General features: G+C 36.4%; 1 protein-coding gene across 3 annotated transcripts in view; it reads left to right on the top strand.

Moving 5' to 3' along the window:
* Positions 1 to 14,597, top strand: part of SLCO1C1 (solute carrier organic anion transporter family member 1C1) — a 41,845-nt gene that overhangs the window by 377 nt on the left and 26,871 nt on the right. For 2 of the 3 annotated variants that reach the window (XM_053661947.1, XM_037136595.2), the window contains exons 2-5: positions 3,076 to 3,229; positions 4,229 to 4,370; positions 8,818 to 8,950; positions 11,756 to 11,880. In XM_053661947.1, the coding sequence (XP_053517922.1) occupies positions 3,101 to 3,229; positions 4,229 to 4,370; positions 8,818 to 8,950; positions 11,756 to 11,880 (529 nt within the window). In that variant the 5' untranslated portion in view covers positions 3,076 to 3,100. The remainder of the gene's footprint in view (positions 1 to 3,075; positions 3,230 to 4,228; positions 4,371 to 8,817; positions 8,951 to 11,755; positions 11,881 to 14,597) is intronic. The other variant, XM_053661948.1, reaches the window with a different exon arrangement.

The raw sequence follows: 14,597 nt of genomic DNA on the forward strand, positions 1-14,597 counted from the left end.
AAATATGTATCTCACCTGGGTCATAAATAGGACCTATTAAATCTGATCTACACAAACACTTACTTGTATTGGGAGGCCAGCCTACTAAAGGACACACATTCCTTCTCTCCGAGTACCGTGCAGTTATTTCCCCTCCTGAAGGGATCCCGGTGTCCAGAAGACAAAGCTAGTAGAATAGTTTTCTTCACGTGAGAGCACTAAGAGAAGGCAGTGATGGGAGGTGGTGCCTTTCTGACTTGGGGACAGTCTTTGGAGGCTGACTGCTGCATGTTGGGTCCCAGGGCCAGGGCGCAGGGGATCGTGTCTTTGTGTCTCCAACTATGACTGTCTGTATCACCTGAGCTCTTTAATGATGGGGAGCCTGATTTTCAAACTCATGTGAACAAAGAATTCGATTTTTTAAAACTAGAATGAAGAAAAAAAAGCTACTTGGTTTATTTTTCTTTGACCTCCAAAGTGAGTTATACAACCCAGAGTGTTGGATGAAAACTTTGCCATGACTCTTTTTCTGGAGTAAATCTGTTTAAGTGGTGGTAGGAGAACAAAGAAGAATTTGCCAAATGCAAATCCTTCTGAATAACTGTGTGCTTTTGCTCTACTTCTGCGATTGCAATAAAGAGAAAAGGAGAAAGAGCACCTGTAGGCCCCCGAGATCTTTCATTCTGTCACTGAGTTTCTTCCCCCTGTTTTCACAGAAAGATGAAAAACTCAGTGCTCATAAGCTAGCTTCCTTAAAACTTGCTGTACTTAAGTGCAAATTAGCCATCAAGATAAAACTGTATTTTTGATAAAACTCTTGAGTGTCAAAATTTTAAACTGGATATCATTTTGCTCTAGCACAGCATCCACTAGGATGACTAGAGTTCCCTTGTTTGGGCATTGCTCCTGGATTCTAGTTAGACTGATTTTAGGGTCAACACCTCCAAGTACAAGAAGGCAATGTATTTTGGTGTCTCAAACTTTTCATGTTCTTTTCAGCATAATTTTTTCTCTTTAGCATTAGCATTCTGAATGTAACCCTTTTAATATTTTCAAGATACAGGTAGCATAAGTGATAATTTTTTTATTCAACAGTTTATTTGCATTTTCTACTCACTTGCTGTAGTAATATGTCTAATGGGGAGTATTATTTCTAAACTTCTAAAACAGTAGGTAAATTTGAATTATATAGTTGGTTCTTAGAAGAAGATTGCATTTTACACTGTGCATTTAATATTACTTATTTTGTATTTTAAAATCTTTCAGTTTTATATATTTTTTGCTTGGTGATATTTTTATATCTGTATTACTTTAAAATATTTTTATATAAGAAATTGGTGTTTGATAAAGAAGGCTTAGAAAATAACACACAAAACATTTAAAAAATTTATCTGCAATATCACTTATAAGAAATGATGGATGTTGATATTTTCCTAATAAACTTTCTTAAAGTTTGTTTCTATGCATATACATATACAAATATATATGGGTGCTTCTTCTATAAAATAGAATGTTATTTATCCTGTTCAGGAACATGTATTTTTAAAAACAACTGTGATTAAAATTGTTTTATATAACTATATCTACTTCTTTATACTAATTTCTAAGAGCTTTAAAAGATTTTGTTGCATGAGTATTTCATAATTTGTTGGACATTTAGTTATTTTAATTTTTTAAAATCAAGTAATGGGTTTTTCTGGGAATTTAATTAAAGGTACACAGTAGTTTTTACTGAAGAAACCTATTTAACATCGTATAACTCAACGTTTCCTAAACCCTGTTTTCATTGCTCTTACAAATTATTTTTCAGGAAAAGTAGTTTCAGTGATCCAGTGGACATATGCAGCTGCCTGTTGGTATCAGATAGTTGTAGGGAAGAATCTCAATGTTCTTAGTTTCTTAGAATTTGTCTTTTTAAAACCAGGAATGATGGATGTCATTACTTGCAATGAAAAGTGAATGGGAGGGAGAGAAATACTGATGTGAAAGAGAAGCATCAACTGGTTGCCTCCCATATGCACTCAGGCTGGGAATCTTATGCACCAGGACTAGGGAGCGAGCGCGCAACCTAAGCATGTGCCCTGACCAGGGAATGGAACTCACAACCTTTTGCTATGGGACAATGCTCCATCCAACTGAGCCACCCCAGCCAGGGCACAGATGTTATTTTATTTTTTAACTCTTTCACTTAGATTTACTTTTGTAGGCAGTCCCTGGGCCACATAGAATCCTAAAGATGTGAACAGGCACAAAACAGGGTCAGAGTATGTGAATATGTCCAGGTAAGGACAGGGAGGGTGGGAAGTTAGACATAAAAAGGGAGGCCATCTTTCATACTTAAGAAAGGCCAGAGACTACCTTTGCTTGAGTTAAATCTAAGTCTGAGATATAAATTTTACTGCTTCCTCATTGGCCAAACTAAAACAATACAAAAATTGGTTCATTTTTCTTTCTTTTCTTTCTTTTTCTTTCTTTCTTTCTTTCTTTCTTTCTTTCTTTCTTTCTTTCTTTCTTTCTTTCTTTCTTTCTTTCTTTCTTTCTTTCTTTCTTTCCTTCTTTCTTTCTTTCTTTTCTTCTTTCTTTCTTTCTGCCACATTTTAAGTCTTTGGATGTTGCAGACTTACAGAATCGCAATGTGTTCTATGGCTCCACAATGGGCTTTTCTATCCATTCTGCTAAGAACATAGATTTAAAGGCTTTAAAGACTTAATTCTAATGAAGCAATACTCAAATGGTTGAATTCCTTTTCCTCCTTTCCTGCTTGCTTCTCGTTTAAACTGGCAAGACCACAAAGTTAGCAAAATTCTGCCTCATTATTTATTCCTAAGACAACATTTAAATTTATTCTTTGCCATAATGAGGCTTAAACTTGAGGGAATGCTGGCAACCGAGTCCTGATAGCAGGCTTAGTTCATCAAACATCCTGGTCAATTTTAATTGAGAAACTTTGCCAACTTACTGTGGTACAATAAGGGACCTTCATGTCAAATTTTATCTACAGAATTGTGATCTACTGTGAAATAAAAATATTATTTCATAAACTGTGTGAATTTGAATGCGATGTTTTTGTTTTTTACTTAAAATCAACTTTGACAGATCAGAGTCAAGGAACGTTTTCATAATGGACACCTCATCCAAAGAAAATATCCAGTTATTCTGCAAAAATGCAGTGCAACCTGTAGAGAGGCCTTCCTTTAAAACAGAATATTCCCCCTCAGAGGAGAAACCCCCCTGCTGTGGTGAACTAAAGGTAACAAACAATTAAATGCTAAAAAAAAACTGTAAGTAGTTAACTGAAGAATAACAAAGAATTAAGAGGAGTTGGTAGTCTTGGCTCTCTGTCCAGATGCTTTGTCATACAATGTAACTAAAAGCAATTTTTTTTTGTTTCCTAAAAAGTAATCTCGATGCAATTTATTGAAACGGCACTTTGCCAGGCAGTAAAAGCAATCTCCACCTGACCGTGTAGCTTAAATCCTTTCCTGGCTCATTTGAATTCCCTTTTAAACAGGAAGCAGATAAAAAGGAGAACCTAATATTTATTAAACATCTACCATGTACCAAATACCAGATATTGTACTATGCATAGTTATAACATTTAATCTATAAGCATTACATCATTTCCATTTAGAAAATAAAATGTTTGACTTCTTGATACACGAGAAGGGATGGAGGAAGTTCAGTGCTGCTTTTCGTCCCTCCAAGTTCCTGTTATATCTTGATACTAAACATTCACTCAACAAATATACATCTTTTTCTATATTAATGCTAACCCATTAATGCTATCATCATACACACAGGTCTAGCAAAATACATAAGCCAGATATCAAAAGGTTGCATGCACCACCAATGTGAAACACACAGTCATAGGTGCTAAACTTGTTTGTGTTGGTTTATGGTGTTTGTTTTATTTTCTTACCTGTGAATGGCTTTTTCCTTTCTTTCCTTCACCATACAATGAGTCTTCTTTCAAAGTCAAGACTCCTTTTAATCTCCTTTGAGGTAAGGAGGAAGAAAGAAGAAAAAATGAGTTCAACGTACATTTGGAGTAAAAATTCTTTTACTTTAAAAAGAAATTGAATTTTTAGAAATATACATACGCTTGAGGCTGAAATGCTTGAACACAATTTTCAATGACAACAAGTTTGTTACGTTCTTCTCCATTTGGGTTTTTTGTTTGTTTGTTTAGTAAGTTCCCAGTTGCTGTCAAGCTGGAGTCAGACTAAGTGTGACCTGTCATACGTTCCAGGTGTTCCTGGGTGCCTTGTCTTTTGTTTACTTTGCCAAGGCACTGGCAGAAGGCTATCTGAAGAGCACCATCACCCAGATAGAGAGAAGGTTTGAAATCCCTTCTTCACTGGTGGGAGTTATCGATGGAAGCTTTGAAATTGGTAGGTATTACAGGTGCCTGACTTCCCTTTTAAATACAAGGTCTTCTAGGCATGACTAAGGAACATCCTCTCTGTAACTTGTTCTCTCTGAGCAACGACAATGTATTTTCAGGTGTGCACTACCGTATGGGTCATACATTTCAGAGTTCCCAGAGTGAGAGACTTCCCTGGAGTAGAGAGGTGAGATGCTGTTAGTATTTCGAGTTTAAAGTCTGTGGGCAGTGTCTTTACAGAAGAGTCTTAGATCCTGGAAGCTCTGTGATTCAATATTGAGAAGAATCCAGATACGCTGTATGAAAAATCATTATAATTATAGAAGAAGTTAAACCATTAAAGGGGGTTTCTACCCAGTGCCTGAGGAAGAAAAGAGACGAATTCTGTGGACAAGAACAATAGAACAGAGCAGATAATAAAAATCCTTTACTCGGGTGTCTTTGGTTAGCAATTGACTATAGACACTCCTTTAGAAGTTTGAAAAGACCAATAGAGTTCACTCAGAGTTTTGGAAGTACTTCAAAGGGTATGATCTGATCCCAGTTAGCTTCCTGAACTGATAAATAAGAGGCTTTAATTCTTTGTCAGTGTAGAATAGTAAGTAGCTCTGTGGTCACTACTGCCAACATGGGACTCAAATATATGCTGTAGTAAAAACCTCTGACTGCTACAGTTTCTGATTCACTTGATAACTTTCCCCAGATGATGCTGATGCTGTTAGTCAACAGGTAAAGTTTGTGTAGCAAAGATGTTCAGAAACATCTGATCATAGCTTTGATGTAAACTCCTTAGGTAGTTCCTTTACTCCTTGATGCCTGCCCTTCCTATGACCCTGAACTGAATGAAGGGCCCTGGAGCCTCAGGGTAAGGGTGACACACTGCATCGTGAAAAAGCAAATACAAAGAGGCATCTGGTGCCACTCAGAAGAATAAATCGGACTCAGAAAGGAGGACTAAACAAACAGAAAACTAAATATCAATGACACTTTATGCTCACTTTAGATTATGGAATAAAAATATTTTGTAACTGAAGAAACTTAAAAAGAATCTGCTCTGGCTAGTGCGGCTCAGTGGATTGAGTGCCAGCCTGAGAACAAGTCGCTTGTTCAATTCCCAGTCAGAACACATGCCTGGGTTGCAGGCCAGGTCCTCAGTTAGGGGTGAGTAAGCGGCAACAGATACACGTATTTCTCACACATTTGATGTTTTGCCTCCCTCTCTTTCTCCTCCGCTTTTCCTCTCTTTAAAAGTAAATAAATAAAATCTTTAAAAAAAGAATCTGGTCTAAACTATTTCTTAGATTTTCAAGTCCCAGAACAACTCGACAAATTAATTCTTCTAGACCATTCTAAGGATAGAAACTACTTACTTAGATACAATAAAATAATTGAAAGTTTTCTTATTTCCATTACAAAGTTTTATCTGAAACATTACAAGTTTGCTCTAGCTATTTTCTTTTCACAGTTTTTCAGAAAGGTACATTTTTTCCCACCATAATTTTAATATTCTCTTCTTTCTTCTCTCTACATTCTTTCCTTCCAGGACTCTGGACCCATTTTGACCCTCTGTCTCTAGCTGTTGATTCTTATTTTTTGCAGAACAATTTTAGTTATCTTTTCACATCATTTGGCATTATCATCTAATACACACTACATCCTCAGTTTCATCTCAAGTGTTTTTTCATGACACAGTTTTTGTTCTCCAACAACCACAGAGAGTTGCCAAGAACATAAAATTTTTCTATATCATGACCTGCTCACATTTCCAGATATTAACTCCTTGTTTCAAATATTTTCCATGTGTTTTCTTCCCCATGGATACAAGTTTTGCTCTTTTACATTTTAGTATGTACTACACTTCATATTTTAGAGCACTGTTAAGTTCACAGAAAAAAACGGAGCAAAGGTGCTGATATTTTCTGTACACACCCTGCCTTCACACACACGTGCCCTCTCCCATCACACACAGCTCCCACCAGACTGGGACGTTTTTACAACTGACAAACCCTCAAGGACTCATTGTATCATCCAGAGTGCAGAGTTTATATGAGGTTCACCCTTGGTATTGTACATTCAGTAGGACTAAACAAATGTATAACAAATGTATAACAAATGTATAACAAATGTATAATAGTGGGTGTAACATACACCCACTATTACAGCACCACACTGTGTACCACACTGCTTTAAAAATCCCTGTGCTCTGCCCAGTCGCCTGTTCTCCATCCCTCACCCTGAGAAACACAGAACTTTTAATGGTCTCCATAGCGTTGCCTTTCCCAGAATGCCATATAGTCGGAATCAGATAGTATGAAGCCTTTTCAGATTGGCTCCTTTCACTTAGTGATATGCATTCAAGGTTCCTCCATGTCTTTTCATGGATAGCTCATCTCTTTTTAGTGCTAAGGTAACAGTCTCTTTCCTGGATGAATCACAGTTTATTTATCCGTTCATCTATTAAAGGACATTGTAGTTCCTTCCGAGTTTTGGCAGTTATGAATGAAGACTGTAAATATCCATGTGCATTTTCGTATGGACATAAATTTTGACCTCCTTTAGATGAGTACCAAGGAGCGTGATTGCTGGGACATATGGTAAAATATGTTTAGCTTTGCCCTGGCTGGGTAGCTCAGTTCATTGGAGCACTGTCCCATACACCAAAAGGTTGAAGGTTCGATTCTGGTCAGGGCACAGACCTCAGTCGTGGGTTTGATCCCAGGTTGGGATATATTTGGGAGACAGCCAATCAGTGTCTCTCTCTCTTTCCCTTCCTCTCTCTCTAAAATCAATAAAAAACGTATTCTTGGGTGAGGATTTAAAAAATGTCTAGTTTTACAAGAAACCACCAGACTGTCTTTTGAAATGGCTATATGATTTTGCATTCCCAGCAGCACTCATTTTCGTTTTATTTGTTGTGACACTTTAACAAAAACACAGACATAATTAACAATATGTGCGATACAAAATTTCCTCTACTAACCACTGAACTGTCAAATGAGAAATCTTATACTCAATTTTTTTTCAATTTGAAAATGAAATAGAGGCTATATACTTCTGGGGCTATAAAGCCTGAAGCCACTATGCAAAACCCCTTTTCTCATTATCACTATTGTTCTCAAGGTTATAAAAACTACTTCTCTTTTTATATTCGAATAAAGCTTGCAATGTGAATGAACAGTAGTAAATTAAATGATTGCTTACAGATGTAAGGAAACCCTCTTGCTAGAAAATTGGAAACATCGAGAAGGACTTGAATGCATGGCTACCCATCAGCCATCACAGTCAATTACCCCAGGATTGCTAAGTTCTTGCTCTATCCAACACGCCGGATCTTAAAAACTACATATTCCAAGTGAAAATGGTTTAAAATTTATAGCCCCTTGATATCTGAGACCCTAAAGAGTGTTCATCAAAGCATGTTCCCCGCCAACACATCTGAGCTAGTATTACACCCGCAGGTTTCTTGGCCTGCCCTCAGATAGGTGGAATCAGAAACTGTCAGATTCTGCACTTTGAATGTTTCTGTTTACTCATCACCTCCTTCCAGTCACTTTGTGCACAAGAAGGCATGAGAGCATCTTCCCCAAAGCGTGTTCAATCAGTTAACACCATCGTCACATGCACCTTTAGAGACATTTTAAAAAGGCCCAATTCCCACCTTTAAAAAACATCCCCTAAGTATTTTTTAAAAAAGAGATAGGTGGCTATATTGTGTGGAGAGTTTATAGATCATAAAATTTTTATAATAAGTATATAATAAAATTATATAACAGGTTATATAATTGATGTGTTCCTAAATTTGCTTATGTGTAGCTGTTTTTATTTCAATTTTGAGTCTTAATTTTTTGTAAAAAAGTATATAAACAAATTGTAAAGTATCACTTTTGGGTAAGTATGAACTTTATCATTTGATTTTATTTAAAGTCAGGTGTAGCTGTTGCCCTTTGTCTTTAGGGAATATCAGCTAAAGCAAGAAAATATAATATACGTTTCAAGAGCAAATGGGAAACTAATAAAAGTTTTATTAGAAAACTTTAATAAATGAAGAAACGATAATAAAGTTTAATGAAGAAACAGTAATAAAGTTTGTTTCAAATCAGCAAAGAAAATTTAAAGTGACAGCTAAAGGATGCCTTCTACAGTTTGATTACAGATAAAACACTGTAGAAGGACAAATAATTAGGGGTTGTGTGCAAATGAGGTGGAAGGGTTTGTCCTCAAAGTGTTCTGACAAAGGGGTGACATGATTGGAGTGATGAGTCTGAAGGCAATTCCAACAGTCATCTCAGCTTACAGGAAAGAAAGTCAAAAGATAGGAATGATGGTGGGAGATGGTTTAGTCAAAACAAAATATAGCTAGACTAGTTACAGACATTCAGTTAAATTCATTTAGTTATTCTGATGACTTTTTCTGAGTTCTCTAACTTATGAAAATTTTATTATTTCCCTCAAAGGGAATCTTTTAGTTATAACATTCGTTAGCTACTTTGGCGCCAGACTTCACAGGCCAAAAATCATCGGCGCAGGGTGCCTGGTCATGGGCGTCGGGACACTGCTCATTGCGTTGCCTCAGCTCTTCATGGAACAGTAAGTCTAAGCCCATCGTCCTGTTCTTGCTCATGCCCACCACTGCATTTCTCCCTTTTTATGGTTACAATAAATTATTTAAATTTAAAAGGTAGCCCATGGTTTAAACCATAATTTACATCTTATTTTTATTATGTCCTCTTTGGGTGAAATTTCAGACCACTTGCAGTTTTACTTATGATTTATGAATCTAAAAAAAAAAACCTCTTTTACTCCTATGTATTGACATCAACAAAATTAAAGGAAATTTTCACTTATATGTCTTATTCAAACGCTATCATTTAGCTGTGGAGGCAAATATATGGGCAAAAAGAAATTAATATATTACATGATAAGTGTCAAATAGTGTCAGTTGGGTAATGAATGAATGCTGCAGATAACACACTGGATCATGGTACACTGGATTGATAGGACATTGACATGAAGATAGATTGTCAACTCAAATAAGTATTCAATTTATAAATATTATCTCATAGAAATTCCTCCATAACAGTGGGGTATTCATATTCCTTAACCCTGAAATCTACCTTTCGGACTTTTGTTAGTACATTTGTTAGTACACGCATACAGCTTTAGTAGTTCCGAAGGTTTTCGCCTTTATTATGTCATTTCACCCTTACAATAATCTGTGGGGTAGAAGAACATAGTTTATACTTTTTTCTTTTATTTGAAAGTTAGGCACCATGATTTAAACAGTCTGGTGACTTCCTCAGGTCTGGCTGTCATGTGGTCTGACTTCCTCATGCACATCCATGCTGCCTCCATTCTCTGTGGTTACCCATTGCTGACTGACAAGTGACCTCAAGACATGTCAAAACAAGTGAATAGTTTTATAAACTATTTATCAACTAATACTTTGATTATTGCCCACTCTAGATCATTGCATTGTGACATATCAGAGATGGAGATACTTAGAAATGATCCGGTCCAAGCTATTCTTTGGGTTATAGGTAAGTGACCTGGGAGTCACTTACAGAAACAGTCAGACTTTGCCCTCTGTGGCCAATCTCTAAAGGCAGTGCACAGAGTCGTCTGTGGGGGGTCTTTCCTACCTGTCTGGATGGTTTCCCTTTCCTTCACTTCTACTTGGAGAGGGACCTGAGGCTTCAGGACTTCTGCCTATTCTTTGGACACATCTCTGGCCTCCTTTCCACGGGGCAGAAGTTTACTTGCATCACTGAAGGTCCTCAAAGGTGTTATGTGAGCCAATGGGTAAGGAAGGGGCAAAGGAAATAGCTGAGAAAATGAGTCTCCAATCTGCCCAACCCCTGCTTGATCTCTGATTCAAAAGCATTTATACCACAGGTCCCCTTTCCATCACCTCTTTTCTCCTTCTTTGATCAAGCCTAATTAGGCACAGACCACATCTATAGCCCCCATTTTAAAAGTAAAAAAAATTGAAATTCAAAGAGGGTATTTAGTTTTCCAGAAGCGTCATCTGTGGTAATTAGTTACCAAAGTGGCACTTACATAAAATTCCATTCATTCAAACAACAAATAATTATTATGCCTGCAACAGTAGCTTTTTTGATAGGTTGAATTGAGAAAGCTCAAATAATTAACAATTTTCAAAATACTGCATAATCACTATTGACACTCATTTTAAGGGCCCTGAGGCTTTGTAACAGTTCCTGGTATTTCTGGAATTACTTTTTTAAATTATTTTATTGTTGTTCAAGTATAGTTGTCTGCATTTACTCCACACTAGAATTATTAAATTAAAAAATTATATTCAACATGATTTTAATGCTAAATGCTCTATGTAGCTAAGAATCGAAAAACAGATTTCCTCATTAAGTGATTCTTCATGTATTTTCATGAAGGAATCTTTGATAAAAGTAACAAAAACTACAAGCCTCTTTCCTTAAATACTCACATACATACAGAAACGTGATTTTTTCCATGAGGTTCATGGACCCTCTGAATTGTAGGTATTGCAAAACTGATATAAATTAACCCATTTATTAACCTGAATATTTTCATAACTCTATACAGCTTTCCCTTACTATGTAGAATAGGTTTTCACTATTAATATTTCAATTCACATCACCATGATGACCAGTCTCTAGTCACCTACTGCCTGAACAGAAAGAGGATCCAGATGACGTCAGCTGTCTGTCAGCTGTCTCTCCTCTAAAGGGTGCAATTGGTGCAGAGAAACTGGCTCCTGAAGAATCATTTGAGAGGCAGCATAGCTCTATCATTCAGCTTTGGCTCTTTAACCCAGCTGCCACTGTAACCTCATTAACAGAACAAAGGGTGCAATTAGAATCGACTTAGAGCCAGATGAATAAACTGAGAAGAAGTAGTACACCATCTGGACAAATGGCTCAAAAGGCCCGTGTATCATCGGTTCTCTAGAAGCAGTACTGCTGTTGCTCCACTGAACTTACTGCCATAATAAATGCAGCACCAATGACCATGGTCGCTAAATCACTGCTCTTCCTCTGCTGCAGAGATAACCGTGATTTTACCAAGTGTTGGATATGTTTTCACCAAGAGAGTATGTGACTTGTAGTCATTATTTTATATTAAAGTGAGCTTCTATGAATAAGTCTGGCTTTTATTTTCTTTCACTACACTGGACAATTGGTTCAAATATGGTATAATGCCTGTGAGTCAGATTTTCTCGTTGTCTCTTTAGCAAACTCTGCTACAAAATGCTGATTTGGTTTGGTGATGCAGTTTCAGGGACAGGTGAGAACTCAAGTAACCTAATGAGTCATGGATCAATATTACACATGTAATATTTTAGCATGATGTTAAATGAGTCCATAGTATAAAGAAAATGTTCTTTTTATACAGGTACAGATATGAAAGATATTCTTCTCTCTCCAATTCCACTCATAGCATCTCGCCATGTTTCCTGGAGTCTAACAGTCAATTACCAACCTCAGTTATGAAAAAAGCACAGTCTAAAATAAATAATGGTAAGATGATTTTGTTTTTACTTTAATGACTAAGCGAGCTTTTTTAAAACAGATATTATATGTGCTTTAGTATGGACAAAATATCTATATATAATTTTTGCTGTCAAAAGCTTTACTACTTAAATTGAGATGTTGGAGTGCCATAAAAATTTCTAGAATATGAAGCAGTATATGATGAGATCCTAAGAATATATATAGGCAATCAAATAATATGGGACAAGTAGCATTAATTGCTGGTGACTGAGGACAATTTTTTTAAATTGCTTCCCAGTGGTTCAAAAATGCAGGCCAAGAAATCATGGTAAAAGTAGCTTAGCATGAACAGATCTCAGTCCATTGCTCAGATATGATAGAAATATATTCTATCATATCTGATATATAGAACTCTATATAGAGAGTTCCATGTGGCTGATGCACGTTACACAGCAATGTTATGTATGAGCCACCCTCAGGGACATGGGGATCATCTCTCTGTGTTACTGCAGACACTGGAAACCCTGTGAGGAGCTGAAGACAGAGCTGCCTAGCTACCCTGTGCAACCATTTCATGTTTGGGGTCTTTCCACCTCCATGGACTTGGCCTATTCATCCTGGCATGGATTCTTCTAGTTCATGGAGTCCAAAGCCTTACTTACGGGTGTTTGCCACATCTCTGGGATGATGCATGGACAGCAGCTCAAATCCCATCTCTCCACAGCCCTTCAGCATCAACATGCTCAACTCCTCCTTTCACCACCCTAACTCACTCCCTATTGCTAGCCTGGGATCAATTTCTGTAAAGTATGGAAGTCCTTCTTTTATATACCTATATGCTAACCATCCAAATCTTTGCTCTATATCATATAACCTTTTCACTCCTTTAACATCCTCACTAATGCTTTCTTTTGAGATGCTTTTTCCTACACAGTGAATATTGGAGTTCTGGCTGTTTGGATGAAGGGAAGGGCCAGAGGGTTAAAAGAAATATATAAAAAGGAGGGGAGAAAGTGGGATGGACATACTGGACATAAAGAATATGATGGATAATAAATTTCATCCAGGCTCACATAACAAGGCAAGGAATTGAGCTAAAGGGTTTGGATTTTCATCTGTACACAGTGTAGTCATTGAAGATATTTTATTTTGTTTTTGTGTTAGACAATCAGGGAAGAGACATGATATAAATGACAGTGAAACTCATTAGGAAATATTTAAACCTTTAGTGTTAAAAAAGAAACATAGCGTTTAGAGGTGGGGAATGAAGATGTTTTTAATGTAAAGAGACACATTAAGTATGTACAGAGTATAAGATTCAGAGCCCAATTCTTTTCTTTCCTTTTTTCCTTTAAAAGCATAGACATATGTGGACAATAGACACAGTGAACATAAGGCTCATCCTAAAGATGATAGTGGGATAAACACAGGACTCCTCAAAAAGGCTGTATACACCCCCATTTTCCCATAGCACTCTAGAGCAGAGGTGTCCAACAGAACCCTCTGTGATGGCAACAATGGTCTGTACAGTAGCCATTGGCCTTGCATGACAGTTAGATACTTGAAATATAGCTAGTTGACTTAGGAAATTAATTTTTAGCTTTATGTAATTTTAATTAATTTAAATTCCAACAGCCACATGTGACCATGCCTACTAATGGTGGAAAGCACATATCCAACATGTCTACACTTACTTGTCAGAATTATCCACCAACAAGCTTCTGAGAATAATACACATACATGTTAGGGCTAGAATTGATGGCAGAGTCAATTTTTTGGAGAAGTTCACATTATATGTTGGGGAATGGAATAGAAATCTAGAGAAGATGAGAAGTGGTGGAATTAAGACAAAAAAGAACGTGGTCTTTTTTGTTATGCAGACTGATTTATCTACATGTAGGTATTCACCCCAGTTCTTCATAACCCACACTTCACCTTGAAAAATTACTTTAAGGGTTACTAACAGGTGAAGGTAACTCCTGGGTCATGGGATTACTAGGAGAATTCTATTTAAAATTGTCTACAAACAACTTAGCCCAGTGGCTGACAGAAGGGAGTATTCAGAAGTGATTGTTGGAGATTGTTAGTATTATCCTCTTCATTAAAGTGACTAAACTCTCCAAAGTATATTTCATTTATGATATGGGACTAATTATCCACCTTCACACATTCATGTTAGGACATGGCTTTTATGAAAGCATTTTAAAGTCGTTAGCATTGAATTTCACTCTAAAAATACAGTGAAAGCTTCCTTTTGTTGAAATAGTTATACCATTAAAGCTTATAGGGTTTTTAATTTTTATACAAATTGTTTCCTAAACATGAACCCTAACAATGGTTATTCACTAACAACAATTATAATTATAGGCAATGCTACCAAAAGTTGAAGTATCAGCCATAATTTTTTTTAATTTCAGATAAAAAATTAGTCAGATAAATGACTAAATTTAAAAATGACTAAATTTTTAAATTTCAGATAAAATTTAGTCAGCAATAAAATTACGAGTGATTTCTGCTGAAAAATAGGTAAGTTTAAGGATTAAGGCAAGAGAAGTCTTTGTTCAAATTTTTGTGTTTCATCCTGAACAGGAAGATATTGAATTGTATTGGAATGTAGGAATTCCAAGAACTTTGTTTAAGTATGAAATAAAAAAAGAGAGAAAATAAGAAGGAAACAGGAACAGCACCACCTAAACTATCGAAGTTACCAAACATTTCCTGATCTTGCTCAAGCATATCGAATT

This window comes from Artibeus jamaicensis, unplaced genomic scaffold, assembly GCF_021234435.1.
Source record: "Artibeus jamaicensis isolate MK-2021 breed Jamaican fruit bat unplaced genomic scaffold, CSHL_Jam_final contig_233, whole genome shotgun sequence".
NCBI lineage: Eukaryota > Metazoa > Chordata > Mammalia > Chiroptera > Phyllostomidae > Artibeus > Artibeus jamaicensis.